The sequence below is a fragment of the Sebastes fasciatus genome, chromosome 2 (genome assembly GCF_043250625.1).
Source record: "Sebastes fasciatus isolate fSebFas1 chromosome 2, fSebFas1.pri, whole genome shotgun sequence".
NCBI classification, from domain to species: domain Eukaryota; kingdom Metazoa; phylum Chordata; class Actinopteri; order Perciformes; family Sebastidae; genus Sebastes; species Sebastes fasciatus.
The window spans coordinates 35,470,239-35,488,258 of record NC_133796.1 but is presented as its reverse complement, the minus strand read 5'-3'; the positions used below and the strand labels follow the sequence as shown (position 1 = coordinate 35,488,258).

The 18,020-nt window shown below is 37.2% G+C and overlaps 3 protein-coding genes and 1 long non-coding RNA gene across 7 annotated transcripts in view; 2 read left to right on the top strand and 2 right to left on the bottom strand.

Moving 5' to 3' along the window:
• Positions 1-18,020, bottom strand: part of LOC141759697 (casein kinase I) — a 407,488-nt gene that overhangs the window by 264,219 nt on the left and 125,249 nt on the right. The window lies entirely within an intron of this gene.
• On the bottom strand, positions 639-6,452 carry slc25a44b (solute carrier family 25 member 44b). Its single transcript, XM_074621617.1, has 4 exons — positions 6,210-6,452; positions 3,420-4,082; positions 3,125-3,252; positions 639-2,046 (listed from the first exon to the last, which is right to left on the bottom strand). Exons 2-4 carry the CDS (start codon positions 4,039-4,041, stop codon positions 1,855-1,857), a joined length of 942 nt encoding a protein of 313 aa, XP_074477718.1. The 5' UTR covers positions 4,042-4,082; positions 6,210-6,452; the 3' UTR covers positions 639-1,854.
• Positions 3,979-5,347, top strand: LOC141759503 (uncharacterized). The gene is made up of 3 exons (XR_012592129.1): positions 3,979-4,113; positions 4,899-4,919; positions 5,014-5,347. It is a non-coding gene; the product is annotated as an uncharacterized LOC141759503 (long non-coding RNA).
• On the top strand, positions 8,661-14,685 carry LOC141759492 (proteasome subunit alpha type-4). Its single transcript, XM_074621604.1, has 9 exons — positions 8,661-8,792; positions 9,977-10,002; positions 10,097-10,139; positions 10,748-10,910; positions 11,034-11,111; positions 11,490-11,578; positions 11,823-11,953; positions 13,453-13,576; positions 14,453-14,685. Exons 2-9 carry the CDS (start codon positions 10,000-10,002, stop codon positions 14,605-14,607), a joined length of 786 nt encoding a protein of 261 aa, XP_074477705.1. The 5' UTR covers positions 8,661-8,792; positions 9,977-9,999; the 3' UTR covers positions 14,608-14,685.

Sequence of the window (18,020 nt, the reverse complement as noted above, 5' to 3'; positions counted from 1 at the left end):
TTAGTGATTAACTATGGACAATCATGCGATTAATCGCGATTAAATATTTTAATTGACAGCTCTAATTTTAAAAAATCATTATTCATGAATTAATGTATTTTTAAATGTCAAACATATTGACTGTTTTATGTAGTTTTTGTTAATCCCTTTTTAATTTCAACTATTTATTGATGGATTAATATTTCATTTCTTAAAGTATTTTATAATTACTCTTTTTATTGCCCTTTAAAATATCAAATAATAAATTACTAATTTAATCTACTTATTTATAGATTCATAAATTAATTTCTAATTTTTTTATTAATGCCTATTCTTCTTGTCCAATTAGTTATTAATGAATGAATTGCTTCATTAATATTTCCGTGACACTTGTGGTCCTCCATATTCCAGAGTTCATCAGGCGTCCCTTTAAATATTTATACAGTAACATCGCCTGATCCGATTTTTAACTTCAGAAAATATTATAGGACATTATGGCTTCACTTAAACAAACTCAGATTTAGGAATTTAACTTCAGTCAAACTATAACAACCCATATTACCTTAAAAACATTTCACTGTATAACATTTACCTTTTAAAATCTTTCCCCTTCCTCTGATGAAAATACCCACAGCGGCAACATCTAATGTCACATCTAATTTTTAAACTTCATTAAGTTTTATTTTCACCTTTCCTAAAAAGAAAAAAAACTTACAAAAGCAACAAACTGAATGAGCCACGATACTCCAAGTTATTCATCTTAAACACATGAAAAACAAACTTAAACATAACGTGAAGTTGGGACACTTCTGTGGTCATAATCCCCTAAAAGATGAAAAATATAAATTATGTATAATGAATTCCTTTAACACATATTATTCACACAATTTACACGAAAAAAAAACAATCACATTTTGTGCTGAAAAGGATAAAACATTAACGTTATTGCACTCAAACGTTTACTGTCACAATAGGGAAACGGCGTTATTTCTTCTTACTGTCCTTCAATCTTCACAGGTTTTAACTGAAATACTTCAGTTAGTTTCCAGCAAACCAAATCATTTATTAACCAGCTTGATTACTGCAATATTTTCTACAATTCCAGAGAGACAGCAGACCAGTATGTTACAAAAACAAAGCTGATAAAATAGTGTTCTGTTTTGTATGGAATTTGTGAAGTCATTTATTTTAACTTGATTTGTGCAACGTACAAGACAAATGTAAATTAAATATACTTACAACACAGAGGCTGCCAGGATACACAAAGTCTAATACCTACTGTTCTTCTTCTCACAAAACAAAAAGCAGATTGTTCGACTTTATCACACTATGAAGGCAGCAATTTAAAAAGGCCAAAACAAAGGAACTAGACAGAGAAGCCTGTTTAGCGAGTGTAAGGAAACAAACACTTAGGAAATCTTTGTTTACTGCCGACGTGAATGCGTCATAAGTTATGCAACCTTTCTCTGAACCCTGAACCAACACTGCTTGGCTCTGGGACAGCACAAACACAGTAACCATCTGTCTGACAGCAATCAATTCCACTTTTGTCCACTGCAAAGATGCTTAAATATTATTGTAGAGCGGTAAAAATGAATCGTGTCACGTTGCATCAATTTGTTTGCATCTTCCAGTGTTAAAACATTTTATTCACCACTTTCAACAGCACTAAAAAGCTTCAAGCCTGTTAAGCAGCAATATAAACAGTGAACCTGGGTACTGTGTGAATGTTGCAACAATCTGCATCTGTTTAAAGTCCGATTCCATTTTGTTCCCCAGGTTGTTATTTAAAATAAACATCCAGTGTTTTCACAGGAAGTCTAATTTAGGGCTAAAATGACACGTGGTCCATATTATTGTCTGTGCAGGTATCTTCTACCAGTGTCTCGAGTCCACCAGCTCCGGTCGCAAACTCAGTTTCTTTAGCGTCTCATAGCCGACCACCATGACGATGGCGGTGGGTGTGGATGAGATGATGCGTGCCGACAGTCCTTTGGTCAGTCCCCAGCAGCCCTCCTCTTTAACCAGCTGCTTGAACGTCTCGATGACTGAAGACCTCCCTTCAACCTAAACAGAAACACACACACACACACACACACACACACGGTACATGTTGTGTTATTATTTGGAGTAAACCAGTATCACAACTTGGCCTAGGGCTTGGTGATGTACATTGAATTATTTTGATTAAGGGGCGTTACACAGCGGCGGCATTTCTTTCCTGCGATTAATTCGCAAGTCAATATATTTCGTCAAACTGCTGTTTTTGTCATGTGATAAAGGGTCTCCGCTGGCTGTTTAATGCAAGTGTGAAAAGGATAAAACAAAACACAACACTGCACAGTGAATAAGATTTAAAAGCCAAATTGTAATATATAGAGTATAAAGTCACACACAAAGGTAGGCTAATGTTATGGGTTTCATTTTGCAAAATACCAGTAGATTAAATTTGCAGTATCGGCCAATGTTTTGTTAGTAATCCATTAGCATAATATTAGCTATCTTATGTTTGTCCAGATGATTGTGTTATTGTCATTTGGCTTGTAGATCTTAATGTCATATACCTACCGGTTTGTAAATCGGACATCGGCCTCCAAAGATTTATATTTTGAACTGCTGACCGGTGTTCACAAACGTCAAACCACATCAGTGATTGGAACGGGTGGCAAACTGTCAAGATCCTCCTAATTCTAACGATCGATATCATAAACTAACTTCAGTTTTGTATAATATATAATATATCATCCCTTTTTTGTGAACTGTTTTCTTTTGCAGAACCCGTCACAACACAACTTTTGTTTTCTTGCACTGGACAGGAAAAGCTTCCCTGATATGTCAACATACACAAAAGACAGAAGAATGATCTGGTAACTTATTATGCACACATATAAAGAAAGCTGACTAATTATTAACATTTATTGTGTCAGTTATTGAAACACATCTGACTAAACATAATGGACTATGTACTTTAAGGCACTTTTCTGACCGTTTTCTGAAGCTTCGAGCAACAGAAACTACATGCCATTGATCTCTAAGCTACTGGTATATGTCAATCTGTTGGACTTTTTCTCTGCTGTGAATCGATCATTCAACATCACAGCCCCAAAGTCTACCTGATAGATGTATAACAGTAAATGAGGGTTACCTGCACCCTGGCTCTGACCACATCCATTGGGTTGGTGACAGTTGAGGCAGTAGCAGCGGCTAGAGGTCCAGCCATGGCTTGTAGAAGCAAATGAGGGCAGTCACTGGGAGCCAGTTTAGAGAGTTGCTCTGTAGAACATTACACATACAGATACTTGATTAATCACACGGCAAGGACTGGTGGATTCATTCACATAAGACATGGCAAAGCACAAACACAAGGTCTTTAAAAGTGCAATTAGTGCAGAGCTTTCTTGTGTTTTATAATTTAATAAACATTAGTTTCAGCCACTTACCAGCATAAAAATGATAGAAAGGCCACCAGACAGCACTGTTTGGGATATACGTGAGTAGAGAAGCCACGTATCCCCTGTAGAAACCCCGGAAACCATCAGCAGCAAAAATCTGAGCCATAATGTTCCTGGTTTGGCCGAACACTTTTTTGGTCTTCCCCGTGTTAGAATTGATTCGAAAGCGGGTGAGGTGCTCCCCTTGGCCCTGCATCATCAGCTGCTGAGAGACAACATCTATAGGAACAGTGATGCTCTGAGCGACCAGGGAGGCCGCGCCGCCCGCCACCAGTGACTTGACCGTATTGTCCTCAGAATACTGGGAGACGTACTTCCTCACCAGCTCGTAGGTGGTTATGTACGCCTGGCCTGAGAAGAGTGTTAAGGAGTTGACCATGAAGCCGCGATAAAGGCCTCGGACGCCCTCCGCCCGCAGGATCTTGAAGAAGGCGTCAAAGGTGCCGGCGTAGAGTGATGTGCCCCTCTGCACCTGCAGCCGAGTGCGGATGAGTGTGGCCGGGTAGACGGTGGCCCGGATGGTCATCGTCATGAACACCCCGAAGGAGTAGAACTTCCTTTTGTCGAGGTCCTCCCACTCGATGATCTGGATGTTCCTTTTCTGCTGCATCCTGCCAGCTGTAGGTGCCCCCTCATCAGACTGATTCCTGCCTGTCAGCATCAACAACAACCGAGTAAGCTAGTTTTTACTAAGAGTGGACGTTCATTGTTAACCTTGGAAATTGTTGTTTGACATAATATACATTAGCATTGTCAAAAATATCAAAGTATCAACACATATTGATACGGAATATTTGAAACGGTTTCAATACTCATTTTCAACAGTATCAATACACGAGTACCACCAGCTGCGCTTTCTGCTCTCTTCTCTCTGACAGCGAAATGGCACACACACCGCTATTCATCTTTTTAAAAAAATCATAAATTGTTGTGTCTAGTTTTCCCCGTGTTATCTGAAAATGGGATTGAATATCAATATTTTTCAAGGTATTGTATAGAAGTTAGAAATTCCAGTATCGTGACAACACTAACATACATAGAACATACAAATAGTAGCTTGACATCTCAATGAAAACTGAGCAAAACTTCATCCACTAATGATAACATGAGATGCAGTTGAAAAAAGCTAAAATTGTAATTACTTATTAAAAAAAAATTATAAAACATATAAAAGTAGCTGTTTTGAAACACTCATTCACTTCCAGCAAGGAATGTTAGATAACAATAAAGACAAAAAGCACAGAGAAATTAATTGTAAACTGTGCATATTGTTGTTGTGCGCTAACGTGTTATAAACTTTCCTAACAGTTTATATTTGTCAAATTGTAGAGATGGATATATTTACTTCTGTATCTAATTCAATTAAAACTATGGTATCAATACAAACTGAAACGTTTGTCTTCTCATAGTTTGGTTTCTGCTGGTTGCTCCATCATCTTACAACTTCTGTTTTATTTTGCAGGACAGTCTCAGTGACGGGAAAAGATGGTAAGTAGCTGTTGTACTCGTTAGAAACATCTCATGCATGTTAATAATATGCTACTGTTTGTTTCTAACAGCTACCTGTTTTGTATTTGTTTAGTCTCGTAGATATGATTCCAAAACAACCGTATTTTCTCCTGAAGGCAAGTTTTGTTTCTATTTGACAACTTCTTGAGTTTTTGACAATGTTACGACACCATTACATTATATTGTGTGCATTATATTATGCAATTCCCCCTATGAATGTGGCATGTGCTTGGTATGGTAAATATTTTGGTATTGGCAATTTTCTTGTCTAACATCTCAAATCGTGACTCAGTATGCTATACTCTAAATTTAAAGTTGTGTGGGTTGAACAGTGCTTTCCCATGATTTCGTGGGTTTGTGATCCACCAGAGGGTCTGTGACGTTAAAGAGATTAAGTTCAGACCTTGGATACCTTACATATTGACTGGTGACTTCATTGCAAAAATGAACAAACAAATCCAATATTGTCATTTCTCATTGATTTGCGACACTGCCCACAAAGGCCTAATACAGAGAAATGATCATTGTTACTAGTACCAAAAGATATAGAAAAATCTGACTGAAGATAAATGTATATTGTCTCACTGTATACATCTATTTATATCTATCATATCACTCAACCCTAGGGTCTACCAACCAGCCCTGCAGCAGTCTTCAGGGAAAATAGGCGATATTAATCTAGCTACCAACATAACTGTGGGCTATTCTGTCATTACTAACCTCAAATAATATATGCACACACCACTCTGAAGTGATGTACCTAAATAATGACAGCACGTGTCATTTCTTCCCATCCCTGATCAGAGTTTGACCTAAAACCACCTTGTTACTAGTACTTGTCCTTGAGCAATAATATTGATCTCCAGTTGTCTATGAGTGAAAGTTCAAAGGTCATGCTGCAAGACAGCAAGCTACAGCTAACTACGATGATCTAATCAGCTTTAGCAAAAACACTGAGGCATGTCAAGTGTTCTTACAAATGTGGTGTTTCTGGTTTCCCAGTAGCTGAACATCCAGTTACACCTGTGTGTACTTGACCCTCCAGAGGCAGCACCAGTCGGAGGACACCGTGTTCTCCAGCTGCACAATAACAGCTACTGAGGCAGCCGTGTGTCAGCTAACAACACGTAATATGAAACCCAACAAACAGTTAAACAACGACCACACAGTTAGTTGAATACAGCGTGGCTGTGGTTTAAGCTGCTGTTAGCTAATAGAGCTAGCCATCAGTTATGCAGCGTTAGCATCGGAACTATAACGAGCACTTACCTCTCCAGACAGATGTGTATCACAAGGTCATGTCCTTCATGTGAGTCAGACTTTAAACATCGTGGAATCAGTCGATTGGTAAACACACAGTTCAGAGTGCTGCTGAGGTGTGCTGTAACGACGCACTGGTTGTTAGCTGCCCTCTAGCTAGTCGGCTAACTTCCGGTTGCCATTCAAATGTCACGTTGCTGAAACAACCAATCACACGACAGCAACGCTTCTTCTTCTTCTGTTGGACTCCCGGCAGACCGGATATCCGGCCCTGCGGCACATTGCTCCCTCTCACATGTCCGGGTTATATTATATATATATATATATATATTATAAGTGAACCTGTCTTCACACACACTTTAATCACAAACAAACAACATAGGGAGGTAGCTAAAACAAATTATAACAAGAATAATTTATGTTTTTCCTTATTTTATTAAATAGATAGATAGATAGATAGATAGATGGATAGATAGATAGATAGTAACTTTATTGATCCTGAGGGAAATTAAAGTTTCCAGCATCACAGTTCCATAGTGAAAAACATGTTAGTAAAAAGGCAGTTAAAAAGTTAGTAGTGCAAAGTACAAAGAAATATACCAGATATAAAAATACAAGGAGATGAAGAAAACTTAAAACTGAATATAGTGCAGGGTAACAACTGAGTGCAGGACTATTAAAAAAGTGAATATAGTTCAGAAGAGACTTAAAAATTAGTATAGTGCAGGGTAACAGCTGTGATACACGACTATTAAAAATGTGAATATAGTGCAAAAAGTGATATACTGCTGAATAATAAAATATAGGAGGTATACAGTAGAGACCAGGGGATTAAGACATGTCAAATTATAGATAAACTAAAAACTGGATTTAGAAGCTAAACCAGAACTATGCTACTACTTCAAAATACACAGTGATAATGCCTTGTAAAATGCTGTAGCCTACATTGTACGTTGATATTTTGGATTACTATCAATTTTGTTATACATTTCACCTTATGTTGTATTTTATATCCCATACTTTATTATTATGTTAATATTAGGGCTATCAATCGTTTAAAATATTCAATCGTGATGAATTATTCGCAAATTAATCGCATATTTTTTTATCCGTTGAAAATGTACCTTAAAGGGAGAATTGTCAAGTATTTAATACTCGTGTCAACATGGGAGTGGGCAAATATCCTTACTTTATGCAAATGTATGTATATATTTATTATTAGAAATCAATTAACAACACAAAACAATGCAAATATTGTCCAGAAACCCTCACAGGTACTGCATTTAGCATAAAAAATATGTTCAAATCATAACATGGCAAACTCAAGCCCAACAGGCAACAACAGCTGTCAGTGTGTCAGTGTGCTGACTTGACTATGACTTGCCCCAAACTGCATGTGATTATCATAAAGTGAGCATGTCTGTAAAGGGGAGACTTGTGGGTACCCATAGAACCCATTTTCATTCACATATCTTGAGGTCTGAGGTCAAAGGACCCCTTTGAAACGGCCATGACAGTTTTTCTTTACCAAAAGTTTGGAGCGTTATTTAACCTCCTTCGCGGCTAGCTAGTATGGTTGGTACCAATGGATTCCTTAGGTTTTCTAGTTTCATATGATGCCAATATCTTCACTCTGAGCCCGCTACAACCTAAAAATCGCTAGTTGTGTTAATGCGTTAAAGAAATTAGTGGCGTTAAAACAAATTTGTGTTAACGCGTTATTATCGCGTTAACTTTGACAGCCCTAGTTAATTATACTGTTTGATTACATCATGTACTATATCATATTTCTATATCAATACAGACAAACACAAAATATCATGACTTAATGATGTTATATATTATTCATGTGTATGCTGTTATAGTAGACGGTATCATATTACTCTTACATGTACTTTACATTGCAGACTTTGCGACTGATAACCACACCACTATGTCAATTATTTAAAGAGAGAGTATTACTATTAGTTTAAGAACAACACTGGTCGTGGATACTGTATATATTACTGCCTTGTAATTTTGAGTTTAATTGCTCTTGTACAGTTCTATTTTTATTTCTGTTCTTATTTGTATTCTATATAGGCTACTTGAAATTATTCATCCATGCTTATTTCTGCCTGTGTGCTGAAACACCCAAATTCCCCCTCTGTGGATCAATAAAGGCTCATCTAATTATTTTATCTTAATTTATTTTCGGAAGTACATTTTATTCCTTATTTACTAAGTTGTTGTTTTTTTCAACTAATTGTGAATGCACGACTTTGAAAAAGTGCATGTGTACAAGAGTTAAAGTAGTTGACTCTCCACCAATGAACTGGACACAATAACACAGAATGGTCGGTCCTCCCGGCGGAAGGGGGCGCTGATGAGCGGATACGTCACCGTCACAGGGTCCGGCATGACCCGCCCTACTCTGACTGTGATTGGCTCATTCACCAATCAACCAACGAAGAGAACGAGTACTAGCCAATCAGAGACCGAGTAGGGCGCATGCGTCGTAACGTAGCATCCCGGTGTGTGTGTGAGTGAGGAACAACATCAAACTGAAAGTAGAGCTTCAGTCTGAAACACTCCTCTAACTTCACTCTATAGGTAAGATATCAGTGTTTTATTATACACTAAAGTATTGCTTTATTCCTCCACATCTCAGAGTAGAAGTACAGTTTGATTGTGTCCAGTCAGAGGACTTTATTTATTATGGTTAGCATGCTAACCACCTAGCATGCTAACGAGCTAGCATGCTCAGATATTGCAGATTCATTCTGTTCAGCAGCAGTTAGCTTAGCTGCTAGCTGCTAGCTTAGCTGTCATGTCCTGAGGCTCAGAGAAGACCGGATTGCAAACGACTCGTGCTGTTGTGAGTTAACGCGTGTGCAAATAAAGAGAGCTATAGCTAAAGGAAAAGAAAACTCCATCAACTATTGGACATCTAGCACAAAAACTCAACACAAGCTTCACTGCTATGTGGCTGCAAACAGACAGTACACAGAGGCAGACTATCTGACCACCGTGACTGACCAGAAACAAACACATTGACTATGTACAGACTCGGTGATCACAGCCTGTGTCAGCTCTGTCTACAGAGACAGGTGGAGACAGAGCAACATTTCCTGCTACAATGTATGAAGAAATTAGTAAAAAAAATTAAATGTAAACTCCAAGATTTTGATTCCCTCTCTGACTAAATAAAATACAACATCTACTTGGAGAAAATAGTGCCATCGCCATAGAAGCTGCAGGATATGTCAGTGCATGTCACAGCCTAAGAGACAACCACACCAACACATAATAGATGTAACTCACACTTGTTTGTTTTTTTTACATTTATCCTTTGATATTGCAATATATTATTCATTGTTTTTTATTTGTTTGTTTTATTGACACCTCAAACATGAATTACTTCTTTATTGTTTTCTTCCATTTACATGCATTTTCTTTTGAAATATCTATATATTGTAATTTGCTTAATGAATCGTATATATGTATATATAATATGTTTTTGTTTTTATTTTGTTCTTTTTTTATTTTTATTTATTATTGAATTGACGCTTTGGCAATATTGTTCACCTGACACCCATGCCAATAAAGCGAATTGAATTGAAATTGAGAGACTTTTTTGACAGTTTATATTTGTCAAATTGTAGGGAAGGACATATTTACTTCCATATCTAATAAATGAAAACTATGGTATCAATACAAACTGAAACGTTTTTCTTCTCTTAGTTTGGTTTCTGTTGGTTGCTCCATCATCTTATAACTTCTGTTTTATTTTGCAGGACAGTTTCAGTGACGGGAAAAGATGGTAAGGAGCTGTTGTAGTAGTTAGAAATATCTCATGCATGCTAATAATATGCTGCTGTTTGTTTCTAACAGCTACCTGTTTTGTATTTGTTTAGTCTCGTAGATATGATTCCCGAACAACCATATTTTCTCCTGAAGGCAAGTCCTGTTTCTTTTTTACCACTTTGGGGTTTTGTCATTGTTCTACACCATTACATTATACTGAAAACCTTATATGTCTTGTGCATTACATTATGCACTTTTCCCTATACATGTGGCATTTGTTTGGCAGCTTTTTTTGTCAAACATGTTCAATCTTGATTCAAATTTAAAGTTGTGTCGGTTGAGCAGTGCTTTGCGATGATTTCGTGGGTTTGTAACCCACCACAGGGTCTGTGACGTTAAAGAGATTAAATTCAGACTGTTAAAGTTTCACATACTTTGCCTAATTTGAGCTAAAAGATTTTTCTTGACCTTGGTAACAGTGGTTTGACATAATAATCTTAACTCAAGGTCCCCTTACAAGCTTTCAATCGCATCTCCCTCATCAGTGAATGACAGTTGAGAAAACTTCATTCACAGATACAGGCAATGACATGCAGCTGAACGCTCTGAAAAAGACTTGTGAATGGACTTTGAGTTACAATTATTTTGTCCAGTGACTTTACTGAACTTCTTCCATTGGCCAGTATGTTTTGGATATACAAGGTTTTAAGTTGTTTCTAGACAATTATGATCAATAAAACCTTTGTGACTGTATTTTACAGGACGCCTGTATCAGGTGGAGTATGCAATGGAAGCCATCGGTCACGCTGGAACATGTCTGGGGATTCTAGCAAATGATGGAGTGCTGTTGGCAGCAGAGAGACGCAACATCCACAAACTGCTTGATGAGGTTTTCTTCTCTGAGAAGATCTACAAGCTCAATGAGTGAGTGAACTGAACTACAGAGGGACTCTGTACGGAGACATCCAAGGCTTGGCCCATACCATAAAAACCTTTAGACATCTTTTTTTTTTCAGGCTAACATTGTACTGTGGTCTTCTTTTACAGAGACTTGGCCTGCAGTGTTGCTGGGATCACATCAGATGCTAATGTACTGACAAATGAGCTGCGGCTAATTGCACAGAGGTGAGTTTCAGCGGAAAACCTGCCAACCATTAACGTTGTAGGACTGTCCCTAAAACCTCTTTTAGGTTGTGAATATTCAGCATAATTTACAGACAAATCTTTTGTTTTAAACGAGTTATTCAATAGCAGTAAATATATAAAAAATATTTACAAGCTCATGGTGATGGATAGTGAATGCAGCCATTTGTTCCCTTAAGTACAAACTTTAGATTTATTGACGCATTTCAGGACTGAAATTATGTCCAACTACTAGCTTGTTAAATGGTAATCTGAATTTGAAGATATTTGACAACTTTCCTAAATGCTTATGCTTCAGTTTCTACAGTCATTTATCCGATTCATCACCACCAACCGCTGACCCGTTTCATTTCTCTTCAGGTATTTATTGCAGTACCAGGAGCCAATACCCTGTGAGCAGTTGGTGACAGCGCTGTGTGACATCAAACAAGCATACACACAGTTTGGAGGCAAGTTGCACATTAGTCTCCGTGTCTAGTTTATTGCTTGTATCCCTTCAGGTGAATTATACATCTCCTTTGGGATCAACATATTGTGAGTCTTAACATTTACAATGTGCATGTTTAGAGATGTCTGCTCAAAACACTTGTTAGAATGTCATATCAGTAAACAAGCTACAAGAAGTCTCATCTTTGTGTAAAAACACAAGTGGGTTTTGACATTCTGTAACAGCTGTGTGGTTTGTCTCGACAGGTAAAAGGCCGTTTGGTGTTTCTCTGCTCTACATGGGCTGGGACAAACACTACGGCTTCCAGTTGTACCAGAGTGACCCCAGTGGCAACTATGGAGGCTGGAAGGCAACCTGTATTGGCAACAACAGCGCTGTAAGTTTGACATTTTTATATTTTATTTTATAATAAAATATAAAATATTTTATTTTTATTTTTTTTTAAATTTAATTTAATTTAACCTTTATTCAGTGTTGTAGTCAAAACCACCTAAACCAAGACCAAGTCATGACCAAGACCAGAGTGTATCAAGACCATGACTTTGAGACAATTTAGTGATATGCCCACAGTTGTGGTCTTGACCGGTCTTGAAATAAAATCCAGAGTCCTCTTTGTCGGAGACCGAGACAAGGCGATCTCCAGTACTACAACACTGCCTATATTTTACCAGGATATTCCCATTGAGATTTAAAATCTCTTTTTCGAGGGCAGTCCTGAACAAGACGGCAGCATAAAAGTTTCACATGAAAGCACAAATAACAGACTTAAAACAAAAACAACATAAGAAATTTCACATAAACGAAACATGCAACAGACTTAAAACAAACTGCAAATTACAACAAACAACAAATTTGCAGTGTTGTTTAGTAACAGGACGTATACATTCAGAATTTGAATGGTCCTTAATCCTGTTTTTAAAATCGTGCATGCTTATCAAATAATCTAATTTAACATGTCTCTGTATCTCACACCAAGATGAGGGTGCAAAAACTTTAAAAGCTCTCTCACCAAAGACAGTGCAAGTTCTAGGAATTACGTACATAATTTGTCCACATGACAGCATTTCATCCACATGAAAGGTTGCAGCTACTGATAGTTTTAAGAGTCAGTAGAGAACATAAATATGGAGTAATGTGGCAGGCATATAATAATATGGCCTTATAAAGAAAAATATACCAGTGTTCAATTCAAAGACTGGATATAAGAAGGGGACGTAGTCACCGTGACGTCACCAATTGGTTTGTGGACTACTGTTTTGAAGGCTTGAGTTCGGTATTTTATCTATTTTATCTTTTTGCAACCCTTCACTTTTAATACTCGGAGGTTGCCCACTGGTTCCATTCTACGGTTAAATCAGGAAGACAAACCAACTTTCTCATATAAACTGCAATGATTTGTGAAGAAACCTGAATCAGAGACAAATAGTAACACAGCATGGTATAACGAATCTAACACTTTTCAAAGACGATGAAATAGGTAATGTAAATCAATGAGATGATTTCAACAGATACACCAGGCAGTGTCATATTGCAGTGATTATAGTAGTCCTGAATGTGAATAGCATACATTCTATTAATTTCTTATGATTTACCTTTAGTTTGTCTGTTGTTGTTGTTGTTGTTGTGGCTTGGATGTGTTTGATCTGGTCATAGAGGGCCTTGTTGTAACACATTTCTCAGTAAATGGTGCGAATCTTTAGCCAGTACTGTTGGTCTAATAAATGTATATTCTAAATGTCAGCAGTAATCTAAAATTCTCAGATATTAGTGCAATTCTCAGTGACAATTTAGAGGTCAAGCAATAAATGTATCCACATATCATGGTGAATTTGTACTACTCCTCCCCTGTTTGATGTGTTGATTTCTTGGCCTCAGGCTTCCGTGTCCATGTTGAAGCAGGACTTCAAAGAGGGGGAGATGACTCTGTCCTCTGCTCTGGCTTTGGCTGTCAAAGTCCTCAACAAAACAATGGATGTCAGCAAGCTCTCAGCGGAGAAAGGTAAGATTCAGACCTCCTAAATTGGAGCAGTTTATGAGCTTTACAAGCTCTGCCCAAATGGAAATGTGTTACTTTGGGAGGTATGGTACAACAGTAGTGTACTGTCTGAGAATAACGCCAACAAAGTGACAAATTCTGATAAACGATTGATTAAGCAGTCAAGTAGGTAACTCTTCGTACTTCCATCTAGAAATACTATAACAGTTACTCTGTGATTAATGGCCAGAATATGTTTACTGCCTCTTAGAGTGGTGCAGGGATGACGTATATTGGTTCTGGTTCCCTCGACAAAAAGCCAATGGGATTTCTCCATTGGGTTTTGGATTATTGCAGAAAATAAGCTCTGTGGTACAACACACGATGGATACTTGAACATTTTGTTCAGAAAGATAATCTTCAGCATTGAACACAACCTTTATGATTTTTGAAGCATAAATGCAATCGCCAGAAGTAAAAAGCTAACGTAAGGCTGTAAACGAACTACACCACGGTCACATGACTTCACGTCACCACCACTAAGTTAAAGGTGGACGAGTCGGTGTGATAACTTTTAGTCTCATTTGGCCACTTTCTAGCAAACGCTTTTTTTAAGACGCGTAAAGACTTCAAAATTCACAAGTGGGATATTTAATGATGTGTTTTAAATGGTAGAACAAAACGTTAAAATCTCTTCAGCTTGTGTTAACCACAGACCTTATTTCAGCCATCTAACTAAAAACACATTGACATCGAGACGAGGGAACCGATGTGCTAAAATGCTAACTCATTTCCGGGTTTTAGGACTCATTCCTGCACCGCTCTATTGCTAAAGATCTTTTAGGTACAACTGCTTGATGTATACAATAACACAATGCCGTATCACATTGACTGTTTCAGTGGAAATCGCCACCCTGACACGGGAAGACGGGAAAACGAAAATCAAAGTGCTGAAACAGAAAGAAGTTGAGGAACTCATCAAGAAGCACGAGGCTGAGGAGGCCAAGGCTGAAAAAGACAAAAAGGAGAAGGATCAGAAGGAGAAGGACAAATGAGCAAAATAATATCTTTTTTCCCTCCTGTCACCAAATCCTGTGTTGTTTTGTCTTTTACATTAAAAGTTTGGAAACTGATGAACGTGTTGCTGTCTGTTCTTGTCACAAAACGAGCGGACATGTTTTATTTACACTTTTTTCTAAACAAATTTTACACATTTCATAAAATAAAAAATAGTAAAAATAACAGGTCTTTGAGGACCTATTTTTTTCAGTATAAATGAGATGGACAAAATAATTAAACTACCACAAACTACAGCTTCCAAAAGGAAATTTTCTTCACTGATCCTACAAGTTTTATATTAATTAAAAGCAGGCACAGATATTTTAGCCTGAGTTGGTCTTAATGCATGTCATTGCCAAGCTATATATGTATAGATATTTATCTATATCTATACTGTTTATAGTATGTGTAGTTGCTGTGGAGTGAGTTTTTTTTATCGCCACACGATGGAGCTATCAGTCTTGTGGAAGTACCTGTACAATGATGTGTTGGGTAAATCTAAAAGAGCAAAGTCTGTTTTGTTTTTGCAGTTTTACTCTGCATTTATAAAATAATTAAAAGCTCCAATTCAAAAGATGCATTTCCTGATAAATCTCCAAGTTTTATTTGAATCAATTAATTGTGATTACGGTACTTTCTACCTTTATAACAGCACCACAAATATGTCCATTAACAGAACAACTAAATGGACTGAGTAATTCTTACACCAAAGCAGGTTCAAAGAATTACATTTATCGTAAATGACAAGATGAATCTTTACCTTCAAACATCAAAATCTCATAGAGAAGCTGAACAAGGACAGAAACAGGCGAGTAGTACGTACTAGAACTTGGTCAGAGCTTCACAGATGCTGTATTGTGGTTTTATGTCTTTGAGTCCAGTAAGACAGGAGTTGTTTTACAGCTGAAAATTAAACACATTTTTAAAAATACAAGCCATATTTCTACACAAAAAGGGAAAATAATAGATCTAAAGCAGGTTATACATTTAGTTTTGGTATAAATCACAATATAAAGCCTTCCCCATAAAGGAAAAGAGAAATAACGAGCTGTATGTCTGGTATACCTTTATGTACTGTGACCAGAGGATTTTGTCACATTAAGCCTTCTTGTGTTGACACGTCCAGTTAGCATCACATCAGTCTCCTATCTGTTTGAGATAGGAGATAAGTGTTATCTCTTCTACTTACCACTTGATGGCGATAGTGTTCACTGATGAAATTCCTCCTGTCACTGTTATAAAAAAAAAAGTGGTATTTTATCTACAAATGGAGCACAGCTAGTGTCATGAATTATGAAAAATACATTAGGTTTAATGCCAGTAGCTACAGTGGATCCAATCAATGAACAATAAATACTAAACACAACAGCTGGTCAATGCAGACTCACTGACATGCAGACTTAAACCTGCACTAGGCAGAATGTTCTGAGAGAAAAAAAAACTAGACTTCTATACTTCCTCATGGCTCTGTTTTCAGGCTTTAAAAATGTTAGCCTGTGACGGGAGACTTTGGCCAATCAAAGATCATTTCAGAGAGAGAGCATTCCTATTGGCTGTCCTCCGACTGGTGGGCGGTGCTTGGTATTTCCTCAGCAGATCTTAACATGGCTGTCGGGTCACAAACTTTCTCATTTTACAGCTAAACAGTACACTACAAGATGTTTCTGAAAACATTTCAGGTGAGAAATAGGTATTAGAGTAACAGAATATTGATTCATATTTGATCAGCGCTGCCTAGTTTGACCGTTTGATTGGAGTTTGTGAGTGATTGACAGAGACAGCAGGCTCCAGCACGGCTCTGATCAGTTGTTTTCCTCTGGTCTGTGAAATCTTGCAGATGTCATTAGGAACACCGAAGGACAAAGAGGCACAACATTTTTTTCAGACTACTACCTGTTTCATGCATTACTGTCAGGATATAGTGACCGTTTTATAAAAATAACTTTTTAAATCATGTTTGCTCCATTTCTACCCACTGCAGCTTTAATGTAAAGACTCAACAATATTGTATTACTTTAATACATTATATGCCATGTCTACTGTCCTTATTTATACATATATACTGTAGTTGTATGTAGATATTTGAAGTGGTATGATAGTTATTATGTCATGGGAGTTTTGCATATTCAAACAGACAGCAGTGTTGGAGATAATCAGTTAAATGTCATTTGGGGAGTTTTGTTGAGTCAAAGAGCAGGTGGTGAATGTGAAAATTGAGGCTGCGTTCCAAATCGCATACATTTATTTTTACTTTGAGTACGTACTGCTGCTGCCCTTACAAAGTACGTTCGGTTGCAAGCAGTATTCATACAATTGGGACATACTAATTTGTCATAACATTGCGTCTTGAACTTTGACCCTCTTGTTTGCATTCTGCAAAATGTGACCGGATGCAGTAGGACATCCTGGTGTTTTTGGCATACTGCTTAAGACATACTATGTACTGGGACATATTAAATATGTTTCTGGCATACTAAATAGTATGGTAGTATGGGTAATGAAACTCAAAGTGTCTGTTGTAACAGTGTGTGATCGGTAATGGTCACTCAGTTACTCACTATGTGCGTAGGTGGTCATGACTGGATTGAAACCAGCTGTTGTTAATGCTGAAGCCTGTACTGTAATGACATGGCCACTACAAGGTTAAGCACGTAAGATTTTGTGCCTAGCTTCTTTTCATACTGTGCTTTTGTAGAGACATATTCCTGAAAGCTCCACACCTTTAGGTTTAATTATGTCAGAACCCACCAAACCAAATTTATTGTTTTGGACTAATGTCCAATAAAACGTGTCTGTCCATGGTTAATTTTAGGATGTTTACAATTTACAGGAATGATCTCAAGAGAAATTTAAATGATTCTAGCAGTCATGTTATCTCAAAAAAGATTCAAGTAACTGCAACAGGGAATGCTGATTGGTCGATATGTGACACCACAGCTTCATGAAGCTACAGCTACATGAAGGCAGCGCAGTAGGCAGGATTTTATAAATAATGAGTACAAATTACCCCAGCATAACCCCCACCAATAAATTTTCAATTTTCAATTTTTATTAGATTTATTTTATTGACTGTTCTGTTATATTTTCTTTACATGTTACCCTACAAGATGATTTTTCAAGATAAGGTGAAATAAGATAAGATAGAACTTTATCCAGAGGGAAATTGTTGTTCAGCAGCAGCCGTACAAAGAAGGAAAGAGTGCAACTATAAAGATTGCAAATATGAAGATTGCAAATATGAAATATTAAATCAAACAAAGCCTTTTCCACATCTCCAGGAAAAATAATTCTGGTGGAGAAATAATAAATGTTTGTTTTATTGAAATTCTTGCATTTTATGACAGCAACATGTATGAGATTTGAAAACCCATGTCATTTGTATGTAATTGTGAGGAGACTCCTCCTCAGT

Excerpts from the sequence above, each read along its gene's own strand:
- slc25a44b (XM_074621617.1), bottom strand. The coding sequence starts at position 4,041 with ATGCAGCAGAAAAGGAACATCCAGATCATCGAGTGGGAGGACCTCGAC. Across the intron at positions 3,253-3,419 it reads TTTCTATCATTTTTATGCTG|AGCAACTCTCTAAACTGGCT; the intron begins GTAAGTGGCTGA and ends AATGTTCTACAG. Across the intron at positions 2,047-3,124 it reads TGGTCAGAGCCAGGGTGCAG|GTTGAAGGGAGGTCTTCAGT; the intron begins GTAACCCTCATT and ends GTTTCTGTTTAG.
- LOC141759492 (XM_074621604.1), top strand. Across the intron at positions 10,911-11,033 it reads AAGATCTACAAGCTCAATGA|AGACTTGGCCTGCAGTGTTG; the intron begins GTGAGTGAACTG and ends CTTCTTTTACAG. Across the intron at positions 11,579-11,822 it reads AGCATACACACAGTTTGGAG|GTAAAAGGCCGTTTGGTGTT; the intron begins GCAAGTTGCACA and ends TTGTCTCGACAG.